The 13434-nt window shown below is 30.7% G+C and overlaps 1 protein-coding gene across 2 annotated transcripts; it reads left to right on the top strand.

Moving 5' to 3' along the window:
• The first annotated feature begins 666 nt into the window (after positions 1-666).
• LOC106469749 (cAMP-dependent protein kinase regulatory subunit-like) lies at positions 667-12451 on the top strand. 2 transcript variants are annotated; one of them, XR_002612910.1, is made up of 8 exons: positions 667-794; positions 1252-1311; positions 2098-2158; positions 2565-2686; positions 4715-4796; positions 7483-7682; positions 9945-10197; positions 10753-12451. XR_002612910.1 is itself a non-coding variant. In XM_022398305.1 (7 exons), the coding sequence occupies exons 2-6, from the start codon at positions 1309-1311 to the stop codon at positions 7653-7655; spliced, it is 441 nt and encodes a 146-aa protein (XP_022254013.1). In that variant the 5' UTR covers positions 667-794; positions 1252-1308; the 3' UTR covers positions 7656-7682; positions 9945-12451. The 2 variants fall into 2 exon arrangements, 1 of the variants encoding a protein (XP_022254013.1); XM_022398305.1 differs by having other exon boundaries at positions 9945-12451.
• Positions 12452-13434: the final 983 nt, after the last annotated feature.

Genomic DNA, 13434 nt, shown 5'->3' with positions numbered 1-13434 from the left:
TTCATTTCAAGGACATATCTTTGGTACAAAAATATTGTTAACTCATCTGATTCTATCGTACAACAGACTTTTACTGTTTACTAAATGCTTGCCACATTTCGTTAGTAAATTCATAATTATAGTCAACATTACTTTAGTTTGGGTTGGTCCATTGAATGTTGAGTTAATTGGCTTGGCTAATTAAATTAACATCGTGACTGATAAGGCCAGTTATTGGTTTGTTGCCAGTTAATCAACATAGTCCTAACCTATTATTTTAACTTTTTTCACATTTACTAGAAATAATAAAATTTTGTAGAAATTGTTTCATCTGTCAATAAATACCATTATTGAAGATTTAGTTATTTAGAAGTCTAGTAATCCTTATGTTAAACTTGTGAAGGTGCAAAACAGTTTTACATGATATTTATAAAATATATATTTTATAAACTTTTTATAGGTTGAAATGTTTCAGTTAAAAGATGATGTATTTTTTTTATAATAATATGGTTATGTAACATTTCCCAAAGCAGTTGTATAATGCTTTGCTTTGTAATCATACAGTTTTGTAACAGTTCCCACAATGATGTTGTTGTTATATAGCGCTTTACTTTATAATAATATGGTAATGTAACAGTTCCCAAGACAACATTATGACACACAGCCATTTTTCTACAGTTGTAATGAGATTAATGGGAATGTTTTATGTGCTTTAGGTGTTTGTTAATGGACAGCTAGTGACCACTATAGGTGAAGCTGGAAGCTTTGGAGAACTAGCACTTATATATGGCACCCCACGAGCTGCAACTGTAAAGGTTAGTCTACTGATGTTTTAATTTCCAAGATCAATAACTGTAAAAGTTAGTTTATCTTATTTATCACACCTCAAAATCATAAACTTATAACTCCCAAGGAAAAACATTACTGGAATTTAGTCTATTTATTGCATCCCAAGATGCTATCAGCAAAGGTTAGTCTACTTCAATTATAACTTATCAAAGGCAGCAGTAATTTATCATGTTGCAAAGACAGCAGCTGTATAAGGGTTAAACTGCCTTTCGTGACATTCTGCCTGAAGCAGAAATATTGATCAGAGAACCTAATTCAGTCTGTCCAAATCCTTTGGTCTTGGGTAGCAAGTTTAAAACCTTTCATAGTTTTATTTTGTATAATAAAGTATCATATTCTTTCATAATCTGGTATTGTTTTTAAAAGCTATTGATGTCTTAGATATTATTTTCCTCAATTAAGTGGAACATCTGTGTTTTTTAGGCAAAAACAAATGTGAAACTTTGGGCAATTGATCGTGACACGTACAGAAGAATATTAATGGTAAGATCTTCCTTGAGTTCTTGTATTTCCCTGGCACACCGATTGTTCAACATTTCAGTTACTTTGTGGTCGATCAGAGATTTTTAAAACATTTAAAAGGTTTTGGCTGTACCATACATTTTGATGTTCTCTTATAGTGTTGGTAGGTTGTATTTAAATCTTTTATGAAATTATTTGATATTATAAAATACAAAGTTATAGTATGTTATGTCAACTAAATGACTTATTAACCTCAGTTCTATGGTTACACGTGTCAAGAACAAATGTTAAAATACAAAGTTATAGTATGTTATGTCAACTAAATGACTTATTAACCTCAGTTCTATGGTTACACGTGTCAAGAACAAATGTTAAAATACAAAGTTATAGTATGTTATGTCAATTAAATGACTTATTAACCTCGTTCTATGGTTACACGTGTCAAGAACAAATGTTAAAATAAAAGTTATAGTATGTTATGTCAACTAAATGACGTATTAACCTCAGTTCTATGGTTAAATGTGTCAAAAACAAATGTTAAAATACAAAGTGATAGTATGTTATGTCAACTAAATGACATATTAACCTCAGTTCTATGGTTACACATGTCAAGAACAAATGTTAAAATATAAAGTTATAGTATGTTATGTCAACTAAATGACGTATTAACCTCAGTTCTATGGTTAAACGTGTCAAGAACAAATGTTAAAATACAAAGTTATAGTATGTTATGTCAACTAAATGACGTATTAACCTCAGTTCTTTTCAAAATGTGACAGCTTATTATCGTTTTTCTGTTTTTTTTAGGGTAGTACAATTCGAAAGAGAAAAATGTATGAAGAATTTCTCAGTAAAGTATCTATTTTGGGTGAGTTGTAATTGATAATTTAAAGTTGTATTTCCGTGCATCAATTAGATGTTCATTGTAATATATTTTCTAATGCAACATATAAATATTACTTTCTAAATATTTGTGAAGTTAGGAAAACACGTAGGTTCAAAATCATTCAAAGTCCAAAATATGAAACATTATAACCCGAGCACTTTTGAAAGATCCACCTCTTGAAAGTGTTTGGGTTGTAGGGTTTGGTTTTATGATTTTATAAAGATTAGTTATATTAAAGTTACTTATGTGTGATAGTAAAACAGTTCCCAAGAACTTGATTTTTTACAGACTTAGTTTTAGTACAAGTTGTTTTTTTATGAGAAGGTTAAGGTCTGTTGAAACGAAAGTTGTGGTGGATGAGCGTCTAAAGTTTGTTGCTGGTTTTCAGAGAGTCTAGACAAGTGGGAACGTCTTACGGTGGCCGATGCTCTAGAACTTGTACAGTTTAACGATGGAGAGGTGATTGTGGAGCAGGGTCAACCAGGAGATGACTTTTTCATTATTGAAGAAGTGAGTCACAATAACACGGGCTTGGTCAATTTGACCGACCATGTGACTTCTTTGTACTCAATTAGTCTTTATAGATTCAATACTTCTAACTTTCAATATAGTGTGTGTGTATATTTTCACAAAATTTGGCATTTCTTCAGTTCACATACAAAAAATCATATTTTTAGTGAAGTATTTTTAATAAAATAAATTAAAGATTTGTCCATGAATATATTGAGTATTTGTTTTGAATAGTCCGTGTACAAAGTAATTTTCATGTTAAAACTAAAAATACTTTTCCTCATCTCAAAAAATCTCAAATTTCTTTTTAGTAATCCCTAAAACCTCTTAAATGCATTTCAAACGTTTTTTTTTCAATAAAACTTTATAGTTTTCATCACTATCTCAAAACGGGATCAGTCAATTCGCCCGACCTCGTAACCACCAAAAACAAAATCTAAATAAATCTAAATTACCCTTTTTTTTCTTTGTAGAATGACTTCAAATTCTAATGTGAAACTACATTCATTTATCCTAAGTAGCTCTAAGTTAGTAACATTATACATCTATACCGTGTCTAACTACTATCCGCGCCATTGTAAGTTGTAAATCATTCAGGGAATGTGCAGCTCATGTTACGCTATTGAATTACATTACCCAAGAGCTACTCACGTGCGTGTCTTGTGAACCATTTTAATTATATTATTGTTGCTTATTTTACCTAAACTAGTCTTAAATAACTTGAAAAGATCCGTATTTTTAGATTTTAGTTACTTTTATAATTATACACAAAGAATAAACAAGAAATAATATACTTAACCAATCTTCTTTTTTCTTGCAGTCAGGTTTTGAAGAGAGTTAACCCTAATTTTTAATACTATAGACAGTAATGCACTGAATAATTTTTTATTTAATTAAATAATGCACCAAAGAACATAGACTAATAACTTGCAAAAAGTATACAATTGCCTGAAATGCCTCCCAATACCATGACACTAGGGGCCACCCCAGCGATTGGTCTGTCTGTCGCAGCAGATGTCATAACAGTCACCCCCATCTTCTCCAGACACGTTGACATCCGTCAGTACGAAAACGTGACTCGTTTGTGAAGAGAATGGTGTTCCAGTCTCTCTGGGTCAATCTCTCATGCTGCCTACATCACTGCAGTCCGGTTTGTTGACATGCCAGAGTGATATCTGGGCCCCTGACAGATCTATGTGCGTCAATCCCCTTGTGATATAGGCAATGACGTACAGTCGGACTACTTATACGGTGGTCAAGTAGTGCTAGTGAATCACATGCATTCTGACCAGCAGTTAGGTGGATCAGATGGATGGTTCTATCTTGACGTTGCATAGTGAGGCATTGCTGTCCTGGATTCTGTCAATCATCAACTGAGCCTGTCAAACTGTGGCTCTGGACAAGCCTCATAATGGTTGCATCCCATTCTCTGTGCAACTTCTTGCTGGCTCACAACTCCTTCTAGCATACCGATAGCATGGCGACGTTCATTACGTGATAAATGTGGCATGGTATTTTGTAGTCACTATGTCAAACCATATTCAGTTTGCACAATATATAGCCCCCATTTTCCACCTCTACATGCAAACCGCATGATAACGCCCAATAGCAGACCACAGAAATGGGCTGATTTGGCATATGGTGATCAGGATTTACATTGGATGGGCGTCCGGAGTTCACACGGGGAATGAAAGTTGATATTTTGAACCACGAGGAAAATTATTTAAAACAAAACATTATGCATTTTCATTGACTGTCAGGGTATTTTCAATGATCTGTTTTTGGACTAGTCATTAGAATTGGTTAGATTTTATTAAAATGAATGTTGTAAAAGAAATAATAAAATTACTTTACACTTCTTTACATTTGAAGTAGGTGGTGTAATAATGTTTTTAAGGAATCTGAATTTTAAGATTAAATTGTTAGTGTTGTAACCTTTTTTTTTACACTAGGTAATATTCAAACAGTATTTTTTTTTGTATCTCTCACAGTTTAAGTGTGTACTTTGGTCCAAAATGTGTGTTTCAGGGAACAGCTGTTGTTCTGCAGAGACGGTCTGAAAACGAACCACAGGTTGAAGTTGGAAACTTAGGGTCTTCTGATTATTTTGGTAGGATTATTTTGTTCCACATACCAGAAATGTGATACGAATGTTTTTAAATATAATGTATACAGTATAAAAACACTGATTCAGTATGGTATTTTTAATTTTAAAAACTGTTTTAATTTATAATGTATATATATGCATACATACATATATTGAATTACCACTTACAATGCTAATTTGGAGCTACAACTGTAGTATTAACCTTCAAGTGTACATTTTGTAGTTTCTGTACCTGAGAAAATGTTGTCTTGTTTGATTTGTTTCTCATTAAAGTGTAATGTGTCGCATCTATATTTATCTTCAATTATTTAAGGCGAATTAGGCATTTGAGAAAGTTACAGTTATTATGTTTTAATAATATTGGATCTCTTAGGATTTGAAGATAGAAAAGATAAAAGTATGATTTGTTGTGCAGAAAATGTTTTGGTATAATATCTTTTATTTACAAAAAAAAAAGTACTGGGACTTAATATAACCTTTAAAATAAAATAATTAAAAGATATGAGCTTAGATAATTTCAAGTTTTTGATATTACATGGGGTATTCCAGTATTACAGAGAAACTTAATTTTCAATATAATTTAGTAAAATCAGAAAAGTGCTTCTTGAGCAAAAATGATAAACAGTTGTGTTATTTATGAACGTGTGATTTCTCTGATTTTTAGGATGAAGTGTATTAGTTGTAGCTTTTTAATTTTTCCATAACAAACAGAATGTGTAAAGTAAAAAAGATTTAATATGATTTTTTTGGAAAATGCAATATATTCAAAAAGTAAAATTTTATATTTGTGTTAAGTAAATATTTTGTGTGTAATTTTATGCATACTATCAGACTATTTTAGGTTTAGCAGAATTTCAATAGTTCTTAAGTATTTGGAAATCTAATGGTGGATAAAAGTATTAACTGCATATCAGAAAAACGGTGGATGTTAGTTTTATATAAAATATTTATTTAAGAGAGGGAATGACAATTCAGTAAAAAAATTTAGGGTTTAGATGCTTGTAAGTGTTGGTTATCCGTGTCGCTGTAATGAGATTGGAGTGTATGTAGTAAATAATAATTTTTTTGATGCTTTGATTATTGAATTGTTGAATTCTGTTCCAAACCTTATTTTGTCTTAGCCCTACCTATAATAAACACACTTGGAAAAGGGTTTAATTTTTTAAATCATTGACACAAATAAGATTTTAACCTTTCTTTTCACAAACCATCAACAAAGATTACTGCCATCGTATCATCTGTCAAAAGTGTACTGAACACCCGATAGATTGATGAATTACAAAAGAAATGAGTAACACCTCAACAAAATTGCCTGTTTCTGTAATTATTAGTTGAAAACATGGAACTGAAGAAATATCTTGAATCAGATGCTTTTGATGAACCTTCACAAAGCTGTTCAAGCTAGAAAATACTTCTCTTAGCTTTAATTAATTTACAAATGATGATGCATTCTTTGTAATTTACTCATTTAATGATGTAACTCGTGTGTTTTGCAATGTGTGTAACAACTATACTTACTTTCTGTTGCATCACCATAATTTATTCTTTAAATGAAAAATGGTTAATATCCTGGCTTTTTTATTTTTGGAGGAGAACCCATTAAAGTTTCTATGGTTAAAATTAATTTCTTAAATGAGCTACATTAGGCTTAAAACTCGGTGATTTAAACTTATTAATCAGGTAATTTTTGGCTAATGACTTTAGCCAAATATTGGTTTTTTTTGCCATTTACCAGAAATTTCCAACACGTGATTAAATCTAGGAAAGTTAAACCTAGATGTTTCATTTACATGTACAAAGTATGTGAACTAACACATAGAAATTGTATCAAACTTTCTGTCACTATAATTATCGATTTTCATTTCGACGAAACAGTTGAAAAAAAAAAGTATATCTGTTTCTGTAGGCTACAAGTTTCTTATGATACACGAGTGAGTATTTTCAGGTGTTTCTAGTGTTTCTTAATCATTTTGAATTATAGATAACCACGTTGGATTATAGATAACCAATCAATGTTTTAAAGTCAGCCATACATGGTAGGTCATCCATGTTAAAATTATCATTGATATAACATAAGTGCAGGAAATGTTTCCAGCAATAAGTTTTTTTTTCTTTCTTATTGAGTAAGATCAAAGAGCCATTAAAACAGTGTGATCTTTTAACATTAACAAAACTTGAGAAACATACTCTTTGGTCATTCTACTACAGCTGTAGAGTTTTACAAAAAACACTGAATTTAGAACAAGATAAATGCAAAGATGGGTCTAAAACCTAATTATCAGAAACACAGTTTTTATTTATTAATATATTTATAAAAACAATAAAAAACATTATTCTTATCATCTAATGGCAACCCTACCATACACCATAAGGTTACTGATAACTATAGTGATCATGGCATGAACCTCTGATAGAAATGTAGTGATCATGGCATGAACCTCTGATAGAAATGAATACTTGGACTTTGCTCCTAATGCCTATTTTTGTGCTAAGCTGTTTTGGATGTTATGTAGTTTTCAATGTCTAGATCAATGCAAATATCATGTTTTATTTTAATGTTTTAGTTATTGTATAATTAGCTTTTCTACCACTGACACACTATTCCTGGCATACTTAGATAAAAACTATTAATTGATGTCACTGTTGAAATCCAGCTTTTTTGAAGATTATATTTTATAATCCATCATAGGAGAAATCGCTCTACTCTTAGACCGTCCAAGAGCTGCAACTGTAAAAGCTAAAGGTCCTCTTAAATGTGTGAAACTCGATCGAGCCCGGTTTGAACGTGTCCTTGGACCATGCGCAGACATACTGAAGAGGAATATGGCCCACTATAACAGTTTAATTTCTCTGTCTGTGTAAAACCTCTATATGTTTGTTTTCTATTAGGTAAGTTTACATGATAATAGAACTTGTTTTTATTTGTATTCAGGCCTTCCAGTGAGCCCAGCCCATATTACCCATAAAATGTATAAGAAGTTTAAGTTTTGAAAATCAGCCTACATTTTTTTATGGAGATAACATAGAGAAGGTAAAAAAACAACAACATATTTTTGTTTTTGTCAACATTACTGTTCACTCTCTGTTCCATGCTTGTTCTAAAAACTTGATTTTATGGCAGTTCATAGTTTCTATAACGAAAGCTCCCAGTTTGTACTTAGTTTACAAATGTTTATGTTCAGAAATTGTTTCAGGAACTATGTATATTCAGGTGATGCTCGATGCTGGCAAGACTCAAGTAAACGTAAAGGTGTGCATTAAGGTATAATGTTGTTATTGAAATCCAGTGAGGAGGAACTGAGGGAAAGTTCACAGCTAAAGTACATTTAGTGATAAAGTTGTGCCTCAACATCAGTATTTTCAAACCCACTACGTCATTAGATTTGTGATACTTTATTCCAACATCAGATCCAGTTTCAGTCTTGATGTATTCTTTATTGATAGTTTGTATATTTTTTCAGCTGATATGACCAGTCACTGCTAAAACTGAAGGTTTGTAAAATTTCAACATTTCCAAAAGAATCTTATAAAATATAATCTATATTTTGGAAAATCATGAGCCTACAGAAAAACGATTATAACATGAAACTGTACATGCAAAGGCTTTGACAGTTCTGAAGGCATTAGCCTCATATTTGTTATACATGTTTTAAGTGGTGTGAACATAAATGTTTAGTTGTCGGAAGACAAAATTACGGACACTAAGGTGATTTATTTAAACTGTACTTTCAGGAGCTACGCCTCGATTCATGAAGATTATATTAGCCTCATATTTGTTATACATGTTTTAAGTGGTGTGAACATAAATGTTTAGTTGTTGGAAGACAAAATTATGGACACTAAGGTGATTTATTTAAACTGTACTTTCAGGAGCTACGTCTCGATTCATGAAGATCGTTGTCATATTTTGGCAACATATAAACAGTTTCACAGTGACATCCCTGATGTCATATGAGGCTGTTTATTTTATTTTACTTTGGGGATGTTTTGCATCATTTGTTGGCAAGAAAACATAAGTTGTAAGTTTTTTCCTGTTCCCATCTGTTGAAATATTTTGTTTTATACTTTGTTTCTTTAATATTTCAAGCTCGACTTCTACTACTTGAGGCTATTATATTCTGTAATGTAATCAGTCATATGGTTGGTTGAGTCTGTTATTTTCTCTGTTTGGATCTGCCTCACTTCAGTGCACAAGCTCAATAATGTGCTTGTGTGATTGCACACTCATCTGCATGTGGCTGTGTAAGCCATTATTATTTTGCTTACAGGTCAGTGAGTTAAAGTTCGCACGTGTGATAACCCTACCTCTATTATATCGCAAGGATGAATTATTTCAACTTTCAAAGATATGGAACAATCTTTTAAATATTTTTATGTATTTTGTGGTGTCCTAATTATTAGGGGAGGTCTACATCAATCCTAACTATTCTCAAAACACGTGCCATCGATCCAACAAGTAGTTGTTTTCTTCAGCGTACATCTTACCATCACTATGGATTATTCATGGATCCATACTAGTACCTGTTTACTTGAGAATCTATGTTTGTCCAAAGATGCTGGAAGACCTGCCACATTTTTGTATATCTAGATAGGTATACATAATATTACTTGGTCAGTAATTGTACGTTCATTTGTTCTCCTATAATTTTTCTGATTATAAATTTGCAGAACTTGAACTTTGTGCCTTAAAATATGACATATTTTTTAAAATAATTTTACTTGAAGTTGTGTTTTATAACTTTATTCTGTTTTATTTTATGTGACATTTCTGGCAGATCCTCTCTGTCAATCAGAAGGGCATCTGCCCAAAATAAGACAGAATATGTTTTGTACTTGTTACTTTATCCTTTATTATATTTTATCTGAATTTTTTCTGCTCAAGTCCTTCAGATCAACAGTCACTCAGTAGTTTTATAAGTACTTTTAGTACCATTTCCAGATAGTATTCTTATTTGTGTAATTGGATGCTGTTTGAGTTTAGCCTAAAACTGTAGCTGTTTCTGAAGTCCTCGGTCCACATCTAGAATTCCATTTTTTTTATTCTAAAAGAAGACTGAGTCTTCAAAATTGCTGTTAGAAACTGCATTTTTATATAAATATCTATAAATTTATAAGCAGTCATTGAAGATTTGTTTCTTTTGCTCTTTGCAGAAGATCTGTTTGGACAAACCATTTCAATTAAGACTTTTAAAGTTGGGCTCCTTGAATTGAAAGAGTTCAGGAAACACCAGTCCATTTGTTAGAAAGAGCATCATGGACCAGGCAGCTTGATATGGAAGCTCTGTTTGCATGCTGCCACATCTAACATCTGTATTGAAACTAATGTTCTAACCTACACATTTGTATAGTTTCTTCCTAGATTACATGTTTTCTGCCCAAGGATGGTAGTATTAATGTTGTTAAGGTATGTTTTCTTGTCTATTTGTTGTTTTGTAATATTTAATGGTTTTCATTTTCTATTTTTTTTTGTAAAATGTTTGCTAACAGCATGTTAAGGTGATAATGTTATTATTATTATTATTGTTGTATTAGTTGAATGTATAGAGTGAGCTAAAGAAAAATGTTTCATTATTAATGGATTTAGGAATAATGATTTTTTTTTTTAGAAGTACAACTTGTAGAATGATGAAATTTTCTCAGTGCTTTTAATAATTTATAGGAAAATATTATTTTTCATTTTTGATATGTTCTTCTTTATATTCATCATGCAGAAATTATCAATTACTTAGATCTTATAAAAGCCAAAGCTGATTAATTATGAAAAGAATTATCAATGTGTTGGTATGAATAAAACTTGTAATATAATTCACTAAGTCAAGAAGTGCACATGAATGAGTGAATGAATTTGTTTCAATTTAAATTCTCTGATACAAAAAATCCATATAATTTTGTTTTTTAATTTTGGAAGTTGTTAAATTTGTATTTTTAAACATTAATTTTCTTGTAACTTTTGTTCTAGTCCTGTTTTACAGTTTCATAACTGATGTATTCAAAAAGACTAACGAAACATCAGATTGTAGATAAAATTCCTATGATTTAAACCCTCAAAACTGCAAGAAAAGAAAAGAAAAAAGCAAGATATATTATTTCAAAGAGCAAAAGGGGTGAATGAGATCGCACAAGAAAAGAGATTGCAATTTAAAACATACTATAGTATTTTTTTTGTTTGTTTGAAGTTTGTATAGGCTCAGGTTTTCAACTTGAATATTTTCCAGCTAATTTGAAGGAAGCTGTATATTATTATGGTTCTGTAATCTGATTGTATTAGCAATGTTTAAGTAGATTATTATTATTAAGTAAGTTATTTGTTTATGTGAAATTTTAGTGTTAGTAAGAAAGCTATAATACATATTAAATGTACATAACACGATTACCTAAACTGTACTAGAAACATTATAAGAAAAACAATATATTAATGAATTTGTTTAATATAATATCCTACTAAAAATATAATGTGAAAATGTAAAACATAATACTTTGTCAATATAACAATATTTAATCTTTCTGTGTGTGTTTTATGTTCAGTTTCTGTTTTTCTTTGTATGTTATTTGTATTTGATGTTTGAGCTAATTTCACGTGTTTTAGTAGTTATGTAAACTGTGTAATAATAAACATTAACAAAATTATGTAACTGTATCTGTATTATTAATTGTATGTTAGAAGGCACATTACAAGTCCTTTTATTGTATGAACATTATTAAATATATTTCCAGTGAATAGCTGGGCAATTTTAGGCTTAGAAGATCCAACACATTTTGAAAACAAACCAGTAAACTGTGTAATAATAAACATTAACAAAATTGTGTAACTGTACCTGTATTGTGAATTGTATGTTAGAAGGCACATTACAAGTCCTTTTATTGTATGAACATTATTAAATATATTTCCAGTGAATAGCTGGGCAATTTTAGGCTTAGAAGATCCAACACATTTTGAAAACAAACTAGTTAAGTGGAAAAGGTTTGAAAGAACTTGTTTTAAAATGAACTTGTATGTTAAGCCTATTTATAACAAATTTCTCAAAAGCATTTTAGAGAAAATGAGTTGTTCCCTTCCAAGAAATGTTTTTTTTTTTCTGTGTTATTGTAACAACTGCACAAAGTTTCATTTTCCCTGAAGTTTAAAACGTTCAAATTTTGATGTAGTAATTACTAAAAGATCAAATATACAAAGTGAAATATGGATGGATATGATGATTGTTAAAATAACTGCAATTTAGGTACTTGTAACGAGAGACTTTACTAGTAATGGGTTGAGAAAACAAATTTTACCTTCAAATTATTTTGCATGTCTTATATTCTACATGGGAAAAATTTACCTTAAGAATCTGTAAACTTATTAAATATCCATATATCTATATAATAGAGCAAGCGTAACTATTGTAGTTATTAAACAGATATAAATTGAATTTATTTTTAATTACTGTGCTACATTGGAATTAGTTAAAACTTTACATTTAATTTGAACCTGTCATGGCTGATTTATAAATTCAACTTAAAAGTTGGAAGCCTATGTGTTCATAGTAGATATTAGCTCAAGAATTTTTTGGTTCTAGCAGGTTTTATTGTTATATCAATTTATGTCAATAGGTTAATGATACAAATCCAGGCTGCTTTTATTTTTTTCGATATTTGAAATAAACCTGTTGTGAACCATTTTCGTTTGATCTGTTTGTACCATGGAGGCAACTTTTTCATTTTAACAATATAAGTAATGAAGAAAATAATGTCACCAGTAATCCTAACAGCAACAACTTTTCAAAATCTCATTTTAAAACACAGCATTACAAACTTTAACAGTAAAGGATCTGTAATCATGGTTGTTGTGTCAGTGATGCAAATTTGTGTATCTGTTGGTGCAAAATTATGTCAATATTGACTGTAATGTATACTATGGCTTGTGAAGATATTTGGAAACAGAAATAAAAGTGTATGCCAGTTGAACCTAGCAGAGTAGAAAAAAAGTTGGTTGGTTCGTTTTAATTGATCCTTTTTTGTTGATAAATCAAAATCTACAATTTCTTGACTTATTTAATCTTGCAAAAACTCCAAATGTCGTTGAAGCTGAAATTACCTAGCTCCTGTAGGGGAACTTTGAAAAAGGCAAGTGGCAGATAGAGAAAGATCAGAAGAAAGGCATATGGCGTTTTTGATGGAATAATTTAAATACAGAGAGGAAAAACACTCGAGTTAAAATGGATTAAAGCAGAAATAAACAGATACAACTGAAATGGTAAAAGTAGAACAAAGGTAGGGTTACAAAACCATTTAGTAAATTGAAATACAAACTCAGTAAAGTTATTCGAAGAAAAACCGCAATTTTGAAAATTGTACACGATAATATGGTTCTTCAAAATAGCACTAACTCTTTCATTGCCAGTTATATAGATAACTCTCACAGTGACAAGTGTATTTTTGGAGACAATCATAAACAAAAAGACAAGTTTAAATATTACTTACCTGAAACTGGTAAACAGTGGGACGTTTGAAGGGGAGTATCCGTTCTTGATGGTGGTGTAAAATACCAAACTGACGTATGATTAAATACTTTAAAAACTGAAACAAATGTTCTAATAGTCTTCTATATATATGCCCATGGCAGTGCTGTAGAAGGGGACGGGACATACGTGTCTATGTCAGT

This window comes from Limulus polyphemus, unplaced genomic scaffold (assembly GCF_000517525.1).
Source record: "Limulus polyphemus unplaced genomic scaffold, Limulus_polyphemus-2.1.2 Scaffold3640, whole genome shotgun sequence".
In the NCBI taxonomy this organism is placed as follows: domain Eukaryota; kingdom Metazoa; phylum Arthropoda; class Merostomata; order Xiphosura; family Limulidae; genus Limulus; species Limulus polyphemus.
This window is presented reverse-complemented; position numbering and strand designations above follow the sequence as displayed.

Bases quoted from the DNA above. Each gene is read 5' to 3' on its own strand.
- LOC106469749 (XM_022398305.1), top strand. The intron at 2,159-2,564 runs GTGAGTTGTAAT...GCTGGTTTTCAG, and splicing joins CAGTAAAGTATCTATTTTGG to AGAGTCTAGACAAGTGGGAA. The intron at 4,797-7,482 runs GTAGGATTATTT...AATCCATCATAG, and splicing joins AGGGTCTTCTGATTATTTTG to GAGAAATCGCTCTACTCTTA.